This window comes from Rhyacophila brunnea, unplaced genomic scaffold (genome assembly GCF_057557595.1).
Source record: "Rhyacophila brunnea isolate RB1 unplaced genomic scaffold, BYU_Rbru_1.0 scaffold_11, whole genome shotgun sequence".
NCBI lineage: Eukaryota > Metazoa > Arthropoda > Insecta > Trichoptera > Rhyacophilidae > Rhyacophila > Rhyacophila brunnea.
The window spans coordinates 9,954,272-9,971,159 of NW_028232763.1; the positions used below are offsets into that span (position 1 = coordinate 9,954,272).

Sequence of the window (16,888 nt, forward strand, 5' to 3'; positions counted from 1 at the left end):
GTGCTTTTTCCGTTTTGATTTTCTTTGAAATCCGTAAAAAATAGAGAAAACCGTTAAGTAGGAAAGACTCATTCGGCTCCCACTTAAATTATCTTTAATGAAAGTAGTATTTTGGAACCGCTTTTTCAGTTAAATTCAAATATATACGAAGGCTTTCAATTCATATTTGGATATATCCAATAATATATTTCAGAATCATTACGACATTTTGTATTTTTTACATTTACCAGCCCCCATTTGGCGGATTTGACTTTTGAATAACATTCGGTAGGTAAAAAAATCCTACACCGTGTTCCTTTCCTTCTATGGAAAAATTCTTTTTGAATGAAAAAATGATTTTTTTAACTAAACAAAAAAAAATTAGTTAAAAGGTATCAATTTTCAATTTTTTGAGACGTTTTTTGTTTCCCCTGAAAATTTTAATTAACTGACTTCCGCGGTGTTGTTTCTTAAGCGACGATATATTATATCTATATCTCTAAATGTCACAGAGATGATCGTTATAATTCAGTATCGTGGTGATTGAATTTCATAAATTAATACCATATTTTATAATAAGCTTAAAAAATGCAATACGTTTTCTCCATATTTATAATAGTACCTAATATTATAATAGTAAGTAAAAACTCCATGTTTATAATAGTAATTGCAATAAATATAAAAATACTACACCCAGCTGGAATCGAACCAGCAATCTCCTGGGTATCGCGTCCATGCACATATAATATATACATACCACTATATGCTAAAGGTACCATACTCATTTGTGCAAATTATGTATAAAAAAGTAATGGCTTTTAATACTCTCTGAAGCGCTTTCCAAATTGAGTTACTAATAGATAATTAAATATAAAGGAATTGTGTTTCTGTTTTTTGCCTCTACAATCCGACTAAGGTTTTGGCCTGCTCATGAAAGAAGTTCAGTTGTTTTACGCAAAATGTTTAGCCATTATTGCTAAACTTACCCGTAAATCACGAGGATTGTTTAGAATTCATTTTTTTTTAGAAGTTTAAATATAGAACGATAATCGATTAGCATACCTGTACTTAAGTAAAATATGTTCACCCCTTTACTTGTCAGTTTTGTTTATGTATTTAAATTAATAATACTTTTTATTGATTTATTACTAGTAATTTGGTTGTTTTTTTTATATTCACATCATTATTATATTCTATGATAGAATCTTTTTTTTTTATTAAATCGCGTTAAAAATTGAAACTAATCAAGAGCAAACACCCGGACGTATTGAATTATAAAAAAATCAAATATATGAATACACAAAACTCCCAATTTGTTTTTCCTTCGGCGCTTTTCAAAACGTAATCCAAAGCCATTGTCACTTTGAATACGATTTAAAATTCAGAGTGATTTTAAAAATATGCCTTATGTTTGCGAATTAACTGCTCGCTCAGATACTGCGGGGAATCCCTCCCCCTAAATCATTACCGAGGGTCGGGAAATGAATTAAAAGCCCGCGGTGAGACGGGGGTGTGATTGGAAGCCAGATTAAGGGGCGTGGCTGAGGGAGGGTGACTAAAACACTTTTTTGTATTATTAATTTTCCTCTCGCAGCCTCCGGGAGAGGTTTTCTTTTGCTAAGCTCTCGCAGTGATATTATTTTTTTTTGTGTTGAGACTGGAAAACCTAATCGAAACCTTGTCGATTTAAAATTAAAATTCATGAGGTGCTTAATTCGCTTTTAATAAAAAAAAATCCAATTATTTATTACATTGTCACATTACTTATATTCAAAACAAGCTTTGCATTTCGTACAAAACCCCGGGATTGCAACAGATTTCTACATTACATAGAAGATATACATATGTCAGATCTGGAATATTTTAAAAGAAGTTAATAATAAATATACTATAAAATATAACAATGTCAATAGGTACAAGTTGTTAATAGTAGATATAGCTATATTATTTTTAATGGTAATTATCTATGTCACATAATTAAAAAATATAAACAAAAAAACATGAAATAAAGTAATTTCTGTATGCGTAAGAAAAAGTAAGTCTTATATCGTATAGTCACTACTTGTGAGAGTGCCAAAAGAACATTGAGTTTTTGACTATTCTATATTTGGTCTTCGACGTTTCTGTATGAAATTTACTAATTTAGGGGCGTTGATCAAGTCTAGTCATCCCTTTTCTCAGTTAGGTAAATTGTGGATAATTTGACATTATATCTAATTCTTAGACATTATATCTAATAATTGTTAATATGCTCTCACACTGATTTATTATTTAGTTAAATATACTTTTACCACACCTTTTGTAAAGATTTCCAGCATAATATAAAGATAATGAATTCTTGAGTAATAAACAGTAGAGTACATAATTATTTTTCTTTGCTTAGTGCTTATACTATTAGTATCCTTAGCCGCAGACAGAGTAGGTGCTCACTCTATTTCAAAGTAGAGTCATTCTGCATAGTAAAAGGAAAAACTTATACCTGTAACCTGTAAGAGCAGTGGCAACATGTTTCGTAACATTCGCATGCGCTTGTCTTTTGACAAAGCTACTTTGAATCAGGGAGAATAAAGTATTTAACTTTCATATTTATTAAATATATCTGTAAAATTTACATAGACAAAAAACGAACGAATTGAAATTTTGTTTAAAACAGGTAATATGACGTACTATACAAACAAAAATAGTGAATTTATTCCAAATCCCAATGATCGCATTAAATATTATTAATCCTTTTAGAAAAAAATCTTCTTTATTTTTAGATGTTTACCAACTTTTTTTTGGCCATGTCCGCTCTTTAGCTGTAGCATAATATGGACATCACACTGCGACTCCAAGAATCCCTGTCGCTCGCCAGTTTTCAGTCAGTTCCAGGGCATCTCATATAATATTCTCTTCTGGCATCTGCAGCAAGTGGCCGAGCCATGTCCAACGTCGCCTCTTCACTCGTTTTGTTCTCTTATCTCCTCGTTATTCCTAAAGTCATACGAACACCCAGTATCCGTCGTAAACATTTGTTCTCGAAGTTTAGTATACGCTTGATGTGAGCTTTTTTGAGGCGCTGTTAATGATATTATATTTGAATAGAAACAACGTTAATAAATTTTTTTTCTCCAAATTAACCACGATAATTTACAATATTTTAAAAGGGTAGTTTCCGACCGGTTTACAAGAGCTTCGCAGAATAAAGCAATACAATACTCTTATGAAACAGTATTATTTTGCTCAGCAATTGTCTCATGCATTTGGAGATACATACAAAATATATAAATTATTCATTTCCAAAGTGGTCCAAAACGACTCTCCCAAAAAGTAGGCTGATTAAATTTTGTCAATGCTGAAATATCTTTATAGTAAGCACGCAACTCCACTGGACCTTATGATTATCCTTACGTTATTTTATACACAATTAAAGAAATGCGAATCTATTAAACACACTGATAATTAATTTATTATTATATCGATGTTAATTTAATTAAAGCAATATTTCGACCGCAATCAGCGCTCTAAGTACTCCTGCTTTGATCATGCAGCAATACTTGAGATGTTTCACTGAGAGATCCTTCCACTCTTCACCTTAGTCAAGTTCTGTTTCATACTTAAAGATGTAAATGCGCCGCCAGTCGCTTCTTTATGCCGTTTTATTATTTTAATGCTCACCTTTGACAGAAGCTATTCACAAAGACTTTAAAATATTTCCACAACACTGCAATGTTTCTTTTGGGTTTGCATAAGTATACAGTAGGTACTCTTGAATTATTTGTTTAATACTTTAATTTGAAACAAGCTTGTTTTAAAGAATATATTTAGATAAAAGGTAAATACTTAATTTAATACATTACTAACGAGGAATGTAGTATACATAAATACCAATTGCGTACGGGGTTTCTTTGTAGCGATTATATTGAAAAATATACCCACTAGATATTTACTACATGTCATCTTACCTTATTGAATTTGGCGGACTTATACTATTATATAAATATGTACCATATAATTTCTCAATAAATAAATAATATTATGACATGGGTACATAAGAATTTCAAAATCGATTATTTAAATACATCCTCCACATCTACATGGTTCATCCACCGCAACGCCACTGATAAATACATTAGTGGAGAATAAACATCTCTTGATAAGTGAGGGATCAATCCTAAGGCATTGTCCAGATGGCTCTATTTGACTCGCGCCTAAAAGTCGCGCTCATTCCAGGTACATGTAACCTCATTGAGGCGTCCACATGCACTCGCGACGTGTCACGTCTCGCGCGCGGTCGAGGTACTGGTGACTTCATTGATCCGTCCACATACACTCGCGGACGAAACATGCGTCATCTGGACAAGCTCTAAATAATCAATTAACTTAATACATATAATATATTTGTGTCATTATAATACCCTGTATATTCTGTATTCCCTGTATGTGAATTTTATTTGTTTTATACCTAGCATATATAAATTACATTATTCTAACCCTCTTTACACTCTAACGTTGTAAAATAGATTTCAGTTTTATAATGTTTCCGTGGATAATTGCCACCTTTTCAACTTTTTATGTTCGCGTTTATAATTGACACGTAATTTTGAAAACACATTGGTATTTAGTTGTATTTTCAGCGATTTATCAATATTCATATTGATTTAATATATACGTCATTTGTAGCAACCTGAGAAATGGCAAATATCACGTCTTGATCCCGCATAAAAAAAATTACACCTCGATGCAGATCGTTATGTACATTAATTTCCGGCGTAATTAGTGATTGAACCGATGGTTTCTGGATATCATTCGAAAATAAACAAATAATTTTGACTTGCGGTCGTTCCTTAGAGCAGGTTTGACCGCGCGCAAAACTCTAGAGCGCCGAACCGTACATGTGAACACTCTTTAAATATTCATGATTTCGGTCGGAAAATTGCTCTAGACACAAACTAAATTGCGGCCGCTTGGACGGTTTTTGCAAGATGAATTTTGTTTATCCATCGACGTGTTTTTTCTATCGCTGAGAGCGCTTATTTACGATCGTTTTCCGACGTGCAATTTGCGCCGTATATATTTGTTATGCTTTATATCTTATAGGTATCTACTCGGAATTTATTTATATAGCCACTTGTTTATCAAATTAAATTGTTACTTTAGTGTAACAATGTACTATATGAACATACATAATTTTGAAAACACTCCCTACTTCAATTATAGTTTGTCAATTTATGGCTACGGCCGTATGTTGTAGCTTAACCACTGGGGAATGCCAAAAGAAATGGCGTATTTCAAAAAAACACTACCTTATTCTTAGGTCAATAATTATTATAAAGCAATCATTATTCGTAGGATGTTTATCACACTTGAATGGTCAAAGACATAGCTTATAATCAGTATCTTTAGAATTATCTTCAAATGTATTAATCTTGCCCATTTTTTGAATAATAAAATAAATGCCTAATTTTTGTCAAATTTGGGTTCACAGAGATTATCAATATGATTTTTTATCGTAAATATTTTACTAAAATTATCTCGTCATAAATTATACTAATGGTTTTATAAATGCGTTTAAATATTAATAAATGTAAAAAATCTTAACACCACTGCACATTCATGTACCGAAATATGACTATATTCTAAAACATTAGAGCGAGAGATTCAAAAGAATACTATGTTATGTAATAAAAATACTTTATGCAGTCATCAAATGTTTAAAATAAATATAAAGGATAATAAGGCTTCAAAATTATATAAATAGATTATCTACGACGTATAAGGTATGTCCAGGATCATGGTTTGAAAATACAATAAAAACTCAATTTTGACCTACGACGAGCATGTCCCCCCTTAAGTGAAATTTTAAATGAAATGCAAAACAATCGTATGATTTCTGGAGTTTTTTCAAATTTTCTTTTAGTTGTCAAAAGCTTGCATGGAAATATTGAAAACATAAAAGCGACAAGTGATCTTAATATGTTTTTTATTTCTCACTTTATCTTAATATTTAACTTTTTAATTTTTATTCATGTAGGTATTAATTTTGTTTTTTGATTCATTTACAAATTGAATTGCTGATGAGAGATACAGTGAGATTAATGGAGATATGAGAGCAATATTCTCTCCTTGATCCGGCTAAAGTGGCATCATGCTGTTCTGTGAGAGATTTTTTTGTTCGCTTCAAGGTTTTTTAAAGTAACATAAATAAAAACTATTTCTCACTGAGAAACTCTAGACTTGCACTCGAAAAATAAATTATTGCCCATAATTAAGGATAAAAAGACGATTAATTTAGATTTAGTTCACCAATGATTATTTGCAATATCAAACGTTTGTCTAAATTAAAACATCTATAAGTGTGCGTATAGCACATTACATTGTAGCCCGTGTAGGTACAGTATAACTATGTACAATATTATATGAATATATATTACACTACGATTATACTGTGGTTGACTGGAGATCACAGAAGCCCTTTTGTGTGGAGAGGCCACATAAGTGTTGAGCTTATCTCTTGTAGACGATGCTATTTTGGATTAAAACCATATGTACATGTACAATTCTACTCGTACGCTAATTCTCATTGAGAAACAATACCATATTATTACATATATGAATAGCTTCACATACATATCTGCATCGTAAGGAACACAATATATGAATATCCGAATTAAATTAAAACTTAAAACAGATTTGGTTGGCAGCAAAAGAAGCGGGCAGTAATTTGTAGTAAGTACTTGATTATTTTTAAAAATATTGTAGGATCCTGCTTTTTTCCAAAGTTTTTAGTTTTAGAGGTGGGGGTGGTATCAACTATGATAATTGGGTCTCTAGCAATACAAAATGCGTTTTATATAATTTATAAAAAAAAATCGCTACTTACCCAATTATAAATGAAATTGGGAATGGAAATTTTTACATGGAAAATAGTGGATAATGAAAATATAAAAAATACTGACTGAAAAGACAGCGGCAATTTTTTATAATCATTGTGATTACTTACTCGTCTGCAGTTAGTTACAAATGGTTATTCAAAAATTTTACATATTTTTTTATATACGCCCTGCAAATTGGTAAATAAATATAGCAGTAGTGTCTACAAATAAACCTGCAATGCGAAGTAGCTCATTTTATTTAAATCAGTGGTCCTTTTTTGCTCTGTAATGCTCTATCGTCTATCTTGATAGAAGAAGGTTCTCAACATCGTTGTATTATAATATACACTTAGTTATACTGACTAATTTCAATATATTCTTTATTAGGATTTAAAAAATAACATTTATTCCGAGTCAATATCACACATTTAAATAATAGGGTCATTAAACTACGCAAACTATCTATAAGTAGAATAATATGACAGGTGTGTAACCTACGTAAATAAAACATAATATAAATTTAGCGGCCATTCCAAGTGACCTTTTTGAAATAAATCGATATTCCGCACGTTATGGATGGATACATACCTTTGACATGTCTGCATTTATTCCAGGCAGTGGAGTCCTTATATTAAATTAAAAATGGCAGCAATTGGCGTTAGATGATAATAATGTAATTATTAATACATTTATAAAAAAATGTACATTAAAAGAGTACTATGACCACGGACATCTCGTATACCAAAACATGGCTTTGAATACAACGACGTTAAGAGTAATAAATACCCTTGAAGTTAAACGGTATTAACTAATTTTATGTATTGAATAAGATTAATAAAATAGACACGTGAAAACTATCAGCTAGGTATTCAACAAGAATCGATACTTAGTAGATACATAGTATCGATACTTCCATTTGAATTCATATAATAAAAATATAATTATTAATTACGCTACTTACATTATTTTTAAATGCTTTATTTTTTAATAATATATTTTTATTTTTACCACGTTTTTCCTGGCTCGTATTCTTGTTTGTCCGGTGGTTGTTTATCCAGTACAAATCTTGCAATCTATTTTTAACTAACTTCCCGACTAGCTAGACATTTGAAACTTTTAGAATATATCGGAACACGATGCCAATGCATTATTTTTAGCCATCTTTAAGTAGAATTGAATTAATTTTCAGTTAATTCTGTTTTGTATGAAAAGTTATTTCGGAAGAAATCCGTAACCCAATCCACTATTATTGGTTGCTAAGGGGGTGGTCCTAGCATCTAAATTATTAATATATACGCGCGTTACTATGGAAATCAAAGTGACATTTCAGTATTCTATATTTGTTTGTTGCAAAATAGCAAAAAAATGATTTGTTGACAATAGCCTTATTTGTCCCAAATTATTAATACATAGAATTGTCAAGTTTATATTATGATTCAACAGAAAATTTAAAAACGTGGCATATAAAAGTTCTTTTTATATTGTAATTATTATAATATATCTCCGTAAATGAACTTCACTCAGAATACGATGACGATAATTAGTTTCTCTATTAATTACTATTGAACAGTAAATTGAATTAAACGATTCGTTTAAAATACCACCAAAATCACGCAACGCCATTTATCCAGGGGTGTACAACCCTCACCTTTGCCGGGTGGCTGTCTAAACTGTGTGTTGCCGCCCGTTTTCACTTTCTGCTGACATCTATTATTAGCGTGTCTGCCTATGGCTGCAGCTTGAAGCAAATTTATGTGGTTTCGCGAACGTTTATCCGCCTCTGTCTCTCAAGTAAGGCGATTATCCAATTCATGTTCCTGGAATTTACAATATTAAATATATATTGGTAAATCCTTAAGATTTTTGACTAACAAATTAAGGGGATATCACTTACAGAACGTTTATACGGTTATCTAATTGGTTACTTACTATAGAGAAATTATAGCCATAATTTGGGAATTAAAGAAACATTTAAAATTATTTACAAGGATACATGGTTTGGTAAATTAATGGATTAAGTGGTAGCCCAGTAAGCGATAGATAGTTGTGTGCTAATTCACGCTCTGTTTAAGATTGTTTCCTACTATAAACCAATATTTACTAAGTATCTTTCTGAAACTATTTATCACACGTTATGTATTTACCTATATTCAGTATTGAATAAAAAATAATTAAATGTAATATAACATTATTCTTATTTGGCTGCATTGAATACCTTATAAATACAATAAAAATGGTGGCGTGATATTCACCCCTTTTTATTTGGTTAGGTACCTACTATGTACTGAAATTTATTAAATCTTCACTACGGGGTGTCGATCAACTCTCCCGGATATTTGAAAAGTACATTTCAATTATTATTTACAACTACCGATAGATCACAAACTCGTACACGTAAAATACGGAAGAGGAGTAAACATACCGGGTCGCGGGTGTAAATGACGCGAACCGAACGAAATACAATTTGTCATAAAAATTCAACATGCGTCCTTTTTGTGTTATGATTATTATTATATTCGTAATAATAATAGTCTATTCATTGACATGTTTTCTTTTTCAAGTACATGCGAAACGATTTTAAGTCATCTTTACACGATTTAAGAATATATTCATCCGACTCCATCACAAAAGAAATTTACGTGCGAACAGTCGATTATCCTCTCCGAATGGCAACGCGCCTCAACGCGGTCGAAATTTCGTTCCACATAGTGTAGAAAATTATTTGTCGTTTCACTTATGTACTCTCTTAATTAAAATTTTTGTTTTTAATTAACTATTTCTTTTATTCAACGAATAATTCATAAGATTTAAGAATATACCATTATAATTATTGAACACACATAATTTTGAAAAACACTTCTAAGAAAATATATTATATCCAATAGAAAAAATCTTTTTGAAAAAACTATGGCATCGTAGTGCGCATTGTCCACGAGGTGACATATCTACTAATTACAACAAATTTTAACTATTGGCCCTTAATACCTGCTCATCAGCGCTCTTCCAAATCAATTTTTGTAATTACGATTTATGGGAATATTTTTGAATTCTTCAGTATGTATTTTAGAATAAAGTTTTATTCGATCGTTATTTCATGCTTGCCTGCCTTATAAGCGTATTATTTTATTTTTCTATTTTCATTGTTTTTATATGGCATCGTAAAATCGCCGCTGCACAAAATGTACGTGGAAAGCGTCTTTATTGTCAAAAAGCCATAACATTTTGATATCTCAGTAATGAAGAATTGAATTGTAAATATGCCGAATACTCAGTGATGACTTGCCGTCCTAGCAAGTGACTTGACGATAAAATTTAGAATGAATGAATTCTATTTTTAAAAATCAATATTTAAATCTTGAGTTTTCTAAGGAACTTAAAATGATTACACCTTAAATTATTATTCCGTGATTATTTTGAATACATCAGCGGTGAAAATTATTGTCAGAAAATTATTTTGTTAACGCTATGGATCTCGAGTTCTCATATTATATTCTCGGCTCTAGTAGTCACATTTTTTTAAACGAACTAAACTACCCAAAATAGCTACAAACGATTCTTTGTAAAAAGCGCATTAACATAACCAATATATAGGTACATATTTTGGACTTATTTTTAATAATGTCCTTTTTTATATGGGCACAAAAAAGTTAAATATTTAGAAATTCTAAAATACTGAAAGCTCTCATTATAAACGCTTTGGTTGTGAAAACTTATAAATCATGAACACTATTGTATGGTAATAAATCAAATACAATTAACATGGGTAGTAGGTAGTACCTATCTCCTATCTACCTAGTGTTGCTGTTATTTATGATTACCTTATAGTACAATACTATAAATTTGATTCCGTGAAAAGGGTATTAAAATATTATAATTTTGAAGAATTTTGAAGAATACTACATTTTTTACACGTTTGTAGTTACCTACTCAATATAGAAAAATTGCACAATGCTGCATCTAGGTACATATTTGTATTATGTAATATAAATACCAAAACTACTTATTTTTTTTGAATTAAGATCTCGCTACTTGTTACCTAAATGACAACGCATATGTAATAAATGAAAACTAATGTATGATGGTGGTAAGGACTTTTTTTTTCAAATTAATAACATAGTTTTCGTTTTATTAATTAGTACATTTCTTTTTTTTTATAGATGGAAGACGAAGGTAATCACGGAAATGACGATACTCGTTGCTTCATCCTGTCAACATTGGCCGGCCAGCACAAATCCAGGGTCACCTGCGCACTCTGCGAGGAATCCATGTTCGTCTTCGACCGCTATCCTCTCGTCGATGGAACTTTCTTCCTAAGTCCTCGTCAGCATACCAAAGACTCCGTGGAGGTAAGATTTTACGACTCCCTACTATATGATATAACAATAACATCAAGCAAGCACCTCCAAATGTTATTATAATGTATTGTCAAGATATTAGGACCTACATGTGCCTACTGGGCATACGAGAGCCTTAGACAGTGTTGAAAAATAGTTTGAAATAATATTGTACATGTACCAAGCATACCAAAAGACCCAAGATTATATCATATTAACACATTTCTATATTAAAATTTAATGTCAATTTAAGTACGCACTCATTGACAGAATATTTACCCCATAGAGCCTTTTTTGTTTTTAAGTACTTGGGTACTTTAGTTTTACGACTGTTTAAGGGATAAATTATTCAAAAATTCATTAAAATTTAACAAAATCTCGCACGGTTGGCCCGTGTTTTGATCCTCTATTAAAAATTACTCGGTCTTTATAAAATTCATAACGGAGCGGTAAAATTTAATGTTTTATCAAAATGAACGCTTATTCTAGGGAATCTTCATAATTTAATTTCAACACATTATTAAATGTAATAAATTCATAGCTTGCCGCTATACATATAATTATATATATACCTACATATTATTTATTAACTTTGTTTAATTAGCATTTTTTTTTTATTATATACTTAGTTAAGATTTTAATATTTAAATTCAATAGCAAATTATCTGATTTATTTCAATACATTGACATATTCTAAAATAACATCTTAACGATCTTAACCGATAGCGTATTGTTGCACGTCATAGTTAAGTTTAGTTAAAATTTGGCCGACTGGGGATTCGAACTTAAGTTTAAGTCTTAACTTCCCCACCCCGCCCAACATTTTTATATTTTGATTTCTTGCTAGTATGTACCTACTTATGTTTCTGAGGTCTTTTAAAAAGTGTGTTTTTTCTATAATAAAGATAGGTACTAATATTCTTAAATCTTATGAATAATGTCTGTTGTTTTCTGATGTTTTCTGTCTGTATTGCGCCCTTAATGGCTATTTATTTTATGAGGACAGTATAAAAGTTTAAACCAATGAAATATGAATGACAGTTATTAGGTCGACATAGTTTGCTATGGTCATTCATAACACATAATTATCATCTTTAATCAGCATATTTTAAGTATGATTTTTTAATAGACGACATAATTTCGTACAAATAAAATTCGACCTCATTATAATTTCATTTGTATCAGTCATTCAACTTTTATATACCTTGGTAATTAATTAAATCATATTTGAACTCATTTTAATTAGATAATTTAAATAGATACTATGTGACACAAATTTAGTGTCTTTCTTTAAATTCATACTGCCAACTTATTTAGGCAACTTTACTGTAGAAGAAAACATTTTGAGACACGATTCATTTCAACCGGTTGACGGCCAGTTCCCAAGAGTTGTCTTCAAAAGAAACTCGTTTTATTAATTTATTACTTGCACACCTAAATTCGCATATGACAATAATAATGTTACCTACACTAAGACTACTTCTGAAATACACATTCGGTATAAAAATCTATTCAATACTTACTATGAATACTAAAATGTATCTGAATCAAAATAATGTCTGTCGATCTTGTTTATGATGGATAGTTTATATTTCGTGGGTACCAGGTTCGAATCCTGGGTATGGAAAAAAACATTGTTTTTCAATTTGTGTTAGGAGAGTATGGACCCAATAGGTTGAGTGAGTGACTAAAATCAATGTCTCGTAAAAACAAAAATCTGTTAATACCATAGAGTAGACTATGTTAATGCAGAGGTCCATATGATCCTATTAGGATCGGACATGGTCAAAAGAAAGAATTTATATTAGGATCTTCATGCGTAGACTCCCAATAGATCTCATTATTACAAAGTATAGATAAGAATAGTCGATGATCGTGTAGGTCGGTCGGTCGGTCTTTGCAATGAAAATTTCATCAAAACAATTATATTTTTCTCATTTTAAAACCATCATAAACATAACTACTTAGAGTAGGTCCTGGGTTTCTCCATCTAGTATTTAAGTCTTTGTCTCCAAAGATACTGCTCTCTTTAATATGTCAAACATCCAACACTCACCGCCACGATTGATCAAGTCGTATGGCTGAACAAATCATTGATTCTACTAGATTTTCAAATTTAGATTAGTCAGCAGAAATGTCCAGATATCATTTAAATCCAATGACATTATTTAAATCTCATAACTGGACGATCCTAGAAAAATTAAGATAATTAATCACTAACCATTTTTATGCAAAGCAAAATGAGTATGAATTAAATTTCCTTTAGAACGAGATCCTACAAACTGAAAAAAATGGTGTTCACGTGATGAAGAAGGATTACTGACTGATTTTTAATATTTATTTCAGGTAAAAGTGGACGGCCGTACGCAATTCTTGACATGCGTCTGCATGGGTTGCCTCGAGAGGTGTCCCCCAGAACGTGCCATTCGCTGCAGATTTTGTGGACAACGCTGGGATGGGTCGTCTCTTGTCCTTGGGACCATGTACTCGTACGATATCTTCATGGCATCTCCTTGTTGCATTGAAAGACTCAAGGTAAAATTACACCTTGTTTATCAATATTTTGTTGCATTAACAATTTTGATTTATTTAAGTTTTGCATGATATTATGACATATACCTACATAATATTAATTGTCACAATGACTTGTAATAACGAGCTACTTATGCCCATGCATTATTATAGTATATTATACTACTACTACTATATTTTAGTATCGTCACCAATCCCCGAGCGGCATTCGAAGTGAGAGCACGTCGATTTTTTTTGTGATGGTGTCGTAAGAATGTATTCTTATATCGTGGAAAGATGACTAAAAAACGTTACACATGTACTTGAAAAAGAAAACATGTAATGAATATACTATTATTATTACTAATATAACAATAAACATAACACTAAATGGACGCATGTTGAATTTTTATGACAAATTATATTTCGTTCGGCCCTCGTCATTTGCACAATCCGCGCATCGCCTAGTCACGGTCTTTTTAGACCATGCCTTAATTGAAGTTATTATAGCCTTAATGAATTGTTTATTTTATTAAGGACTCCACAGACCTATCGACCATGCCTCAGCTGAGGTATGGCTTTAATATTTCGCGGACTGCTAACGCCAAAATATTTTTTTTTTGTTTATTAGTTTTTAAATGTTATATTATAACGAATAAACATAATTTTCTGCTGCATCTTTGTCAGAATAATAAAATTGATAACCGGGTTTCAGTGTTGTCTCTGAGTTGAAGCGCTGCATTGGCATCCATTCGGTTTCTCCGTTTCATTTTTATTACTGACTTGGTCGAAAAGGTCATCTCACATGAATGGGTAGTTAAGACTGTGGTCATTAAGTTAATGGCTTTGTAAATTAGAAATAGATATTCTTCTTCCGTTGATATAGAAATCGTATGTATGGATACCAGACTGACATCAGAAGACAAGCCAAGCCGTAGGTTTCCCCTTGCTCGAGTATCTGGTACACATGTAGGGATCTTCCAAGAAGAGATTATTAATATTTATTCAAATGCTGCCTTTATGCGCATCCACATTTGTAGGTTTTGAATTAACGCTTTTAAATTTGACTTATTATATGAAAAATAATTTTCCGATTGACGTCGATTGGAAAGATTTTTATATCTTCCTCCCGTACGCAACTATCCCAAAGAGCCAGCTTCTTTTTATTGCAATCCATCTTAGTTATAAGTTCAACAGTTTTTTGGGGAATTCCCGGAAAGAATATATATTCAGTTAGTATGTATTACCTACTTAATTTTTTGGCATAGGCTTTTTAAAATTGGTGACAACTATTTAGTTATTATTTTGAAAAATGTTAGTTACCTAAAATTCATTCCGTGATTGTTTTCCTTTGTCATTTGCTTATTTATTTGACAATGAATATATTTGTGTCCTACCATATAACAATAATATACGAATTACGAATAATAATCCATTACTATGTTTTAATTAAAATTCTAGAATATTGATATTTTTTTCTTTTTACGAAGATGTTATGTTTTTTACTCCATTGCCTAATTCCTTCGATTCCAGATTCTAGAAATCATTCAATCGTGCATTCCAAAATCCCAAATTCAATTATCAAATTATATTGTTTTTTTTTGTCCATAGTGCAACAACTGCTGCAAACCATTGCTGTACCCTCAGCAGCGGCTAAACTACTTCTCCGACTACAGTCACGTCGTGAGCTGCCCGCACTGCCGCGCAGCCGACACACACTTTGTCAAGCCCTTGGCGTACTGCTTCACCAAGCAGCCCCTCCAGGCCTACCAACAGTGGCCATAACACGAGGCCCGCCCGGCAGAGCTCCCCGCTCGCCTGGCCCCCTCTCCATCTACCAGCCCATCGAACGACTCCAGATTCTCACCGACTTCTTCATCAGGCTCCAAAGCGGCCTCCCCTCTCAGCGTAACATCCTCAAACGATACAGTCCTCACGCAATACTTGCAGCTACGAGCGGAGCAGCATAATTCCCCTCCTCGCACTCTACGCCCTGTCGTCAATACTTCAATGACATCCAAGGCTCAAAGCATCTACGACTTTGCTAAAACAAACGTCATTGATAACGGTAACAAATACGGTTCTATCATTTCAAACAACAACAATTCGATCACTGTCAGTAATAATAACAGCAACCTGTCCCTACTGTCGCAAGTCCCTCAGATCAAAAAATCGGTTACTAAGCAACCGAAGTCACCGCCTACTCCGAATATAACTGATTCTTTTTCGATGCTGAACTTGAACTGTGCAGATAAATATTCCCTCAACAGTTCTATCTGGTCCAAAACCAGCGAAAAGTATTTCGGAAACAACTCCCTGTTGAAGGTAGGATGGGGAAGTGAAGATTCTGAATTACTAGCAGCGCCTCAAGCGGCCAATTCGCTTCTGAAGATGCCAGCTTCCAATCCGGCAGCTGGATCCTGTATGCAACTCTTCTCGAATGAATTCATACATTATCTGAATCAGATCGCTTAAAAAATTGCATATAAGCGACAGTAAATATTCGGTGAAAGAAATTACTTTAATTTTGAAAATTAAATTTTCTACGGTTGATATTTTTATACCTTAAGGCAGCACTGGAATGATGCGAGAGAATTACATTTCAGTCACTTATAACTTGTCACACAACATATATTGGAATTTAATGTGCTTTTTGCTGTAAATTAAGCTTTCTATTAATATGCAAATTTAATACCATAAGAAATTTGTGTCTTTTATCAAACTAGTTGTGGTAAACGTTTGTTGATAAAAAAAATAATAATTATAATTTTGTTGGAAATACAATTTTTTAATTATGATCAGTTTGGTTAGATTCTTAAAAATATTTCCGTTTGATTGGATTATTAGATGAACTAGAATTCTTAATATAATAACCAGAGAAATGCATTTCTTTTTTATATAGTCAAATTTCGGAGTAAATTTCTATTCCAGATTAAATTTGCATTTTATATAATTATCGTAATTTTATGTCAAAAGGCATTTTTAATAATTTAGTCAAATGTATTCGATAAATATGTAGAAATGTTGCATTTTTTATTTTTGTTTTCGTTATTATTTTTCTTTAATAAAAAATATTTGTAAATTATTATAATATCTGTTCATTATGAGAAAATTTTTACAGTGAAATAATTTTCATTTCTGTTATTCTTTATACCATATTATTATGTCGTAATGTTTTCGTGGTTGTAGAATAAGAATAGATTTATATTA

The 16,888-nt window shown here is 31.7% G+C and overlaps 1 protein-coding gene across 1 annotated transcript in view; it reads left to right on the forward strand.

Moving 5' to 3' along the window:
* Positions 1 to 16,425, forward strand: part of heca (hdc homolog, cell cycle regulator) — a 306,171-nt gene extending 289,746 nt beyond the window's left edge. Inside the window, exons 3-5 of the mRNA XM_085958777.1 lie at positions 10,991 to 11,179; positions 13,514 to 13,702; positions 15,290 to 16,425. Of these exons, the coding sequence (XP_085814903.1) occupies positions 10,991 to 11,179; positions 13,514 to 13,702; positions 15,290 to 15,463 (552 nt within the window). The 3' untranslated portion in view covers positions 15,464 to 16,425. The remainder of the gene's footprint in view (positions 1 to 10,990; positions 11,180 to 13,513; positions 13,703 to 15,289) is intronic.
* Positions 16,426 to 16,888: the final 463 nt, after the last annotated feature.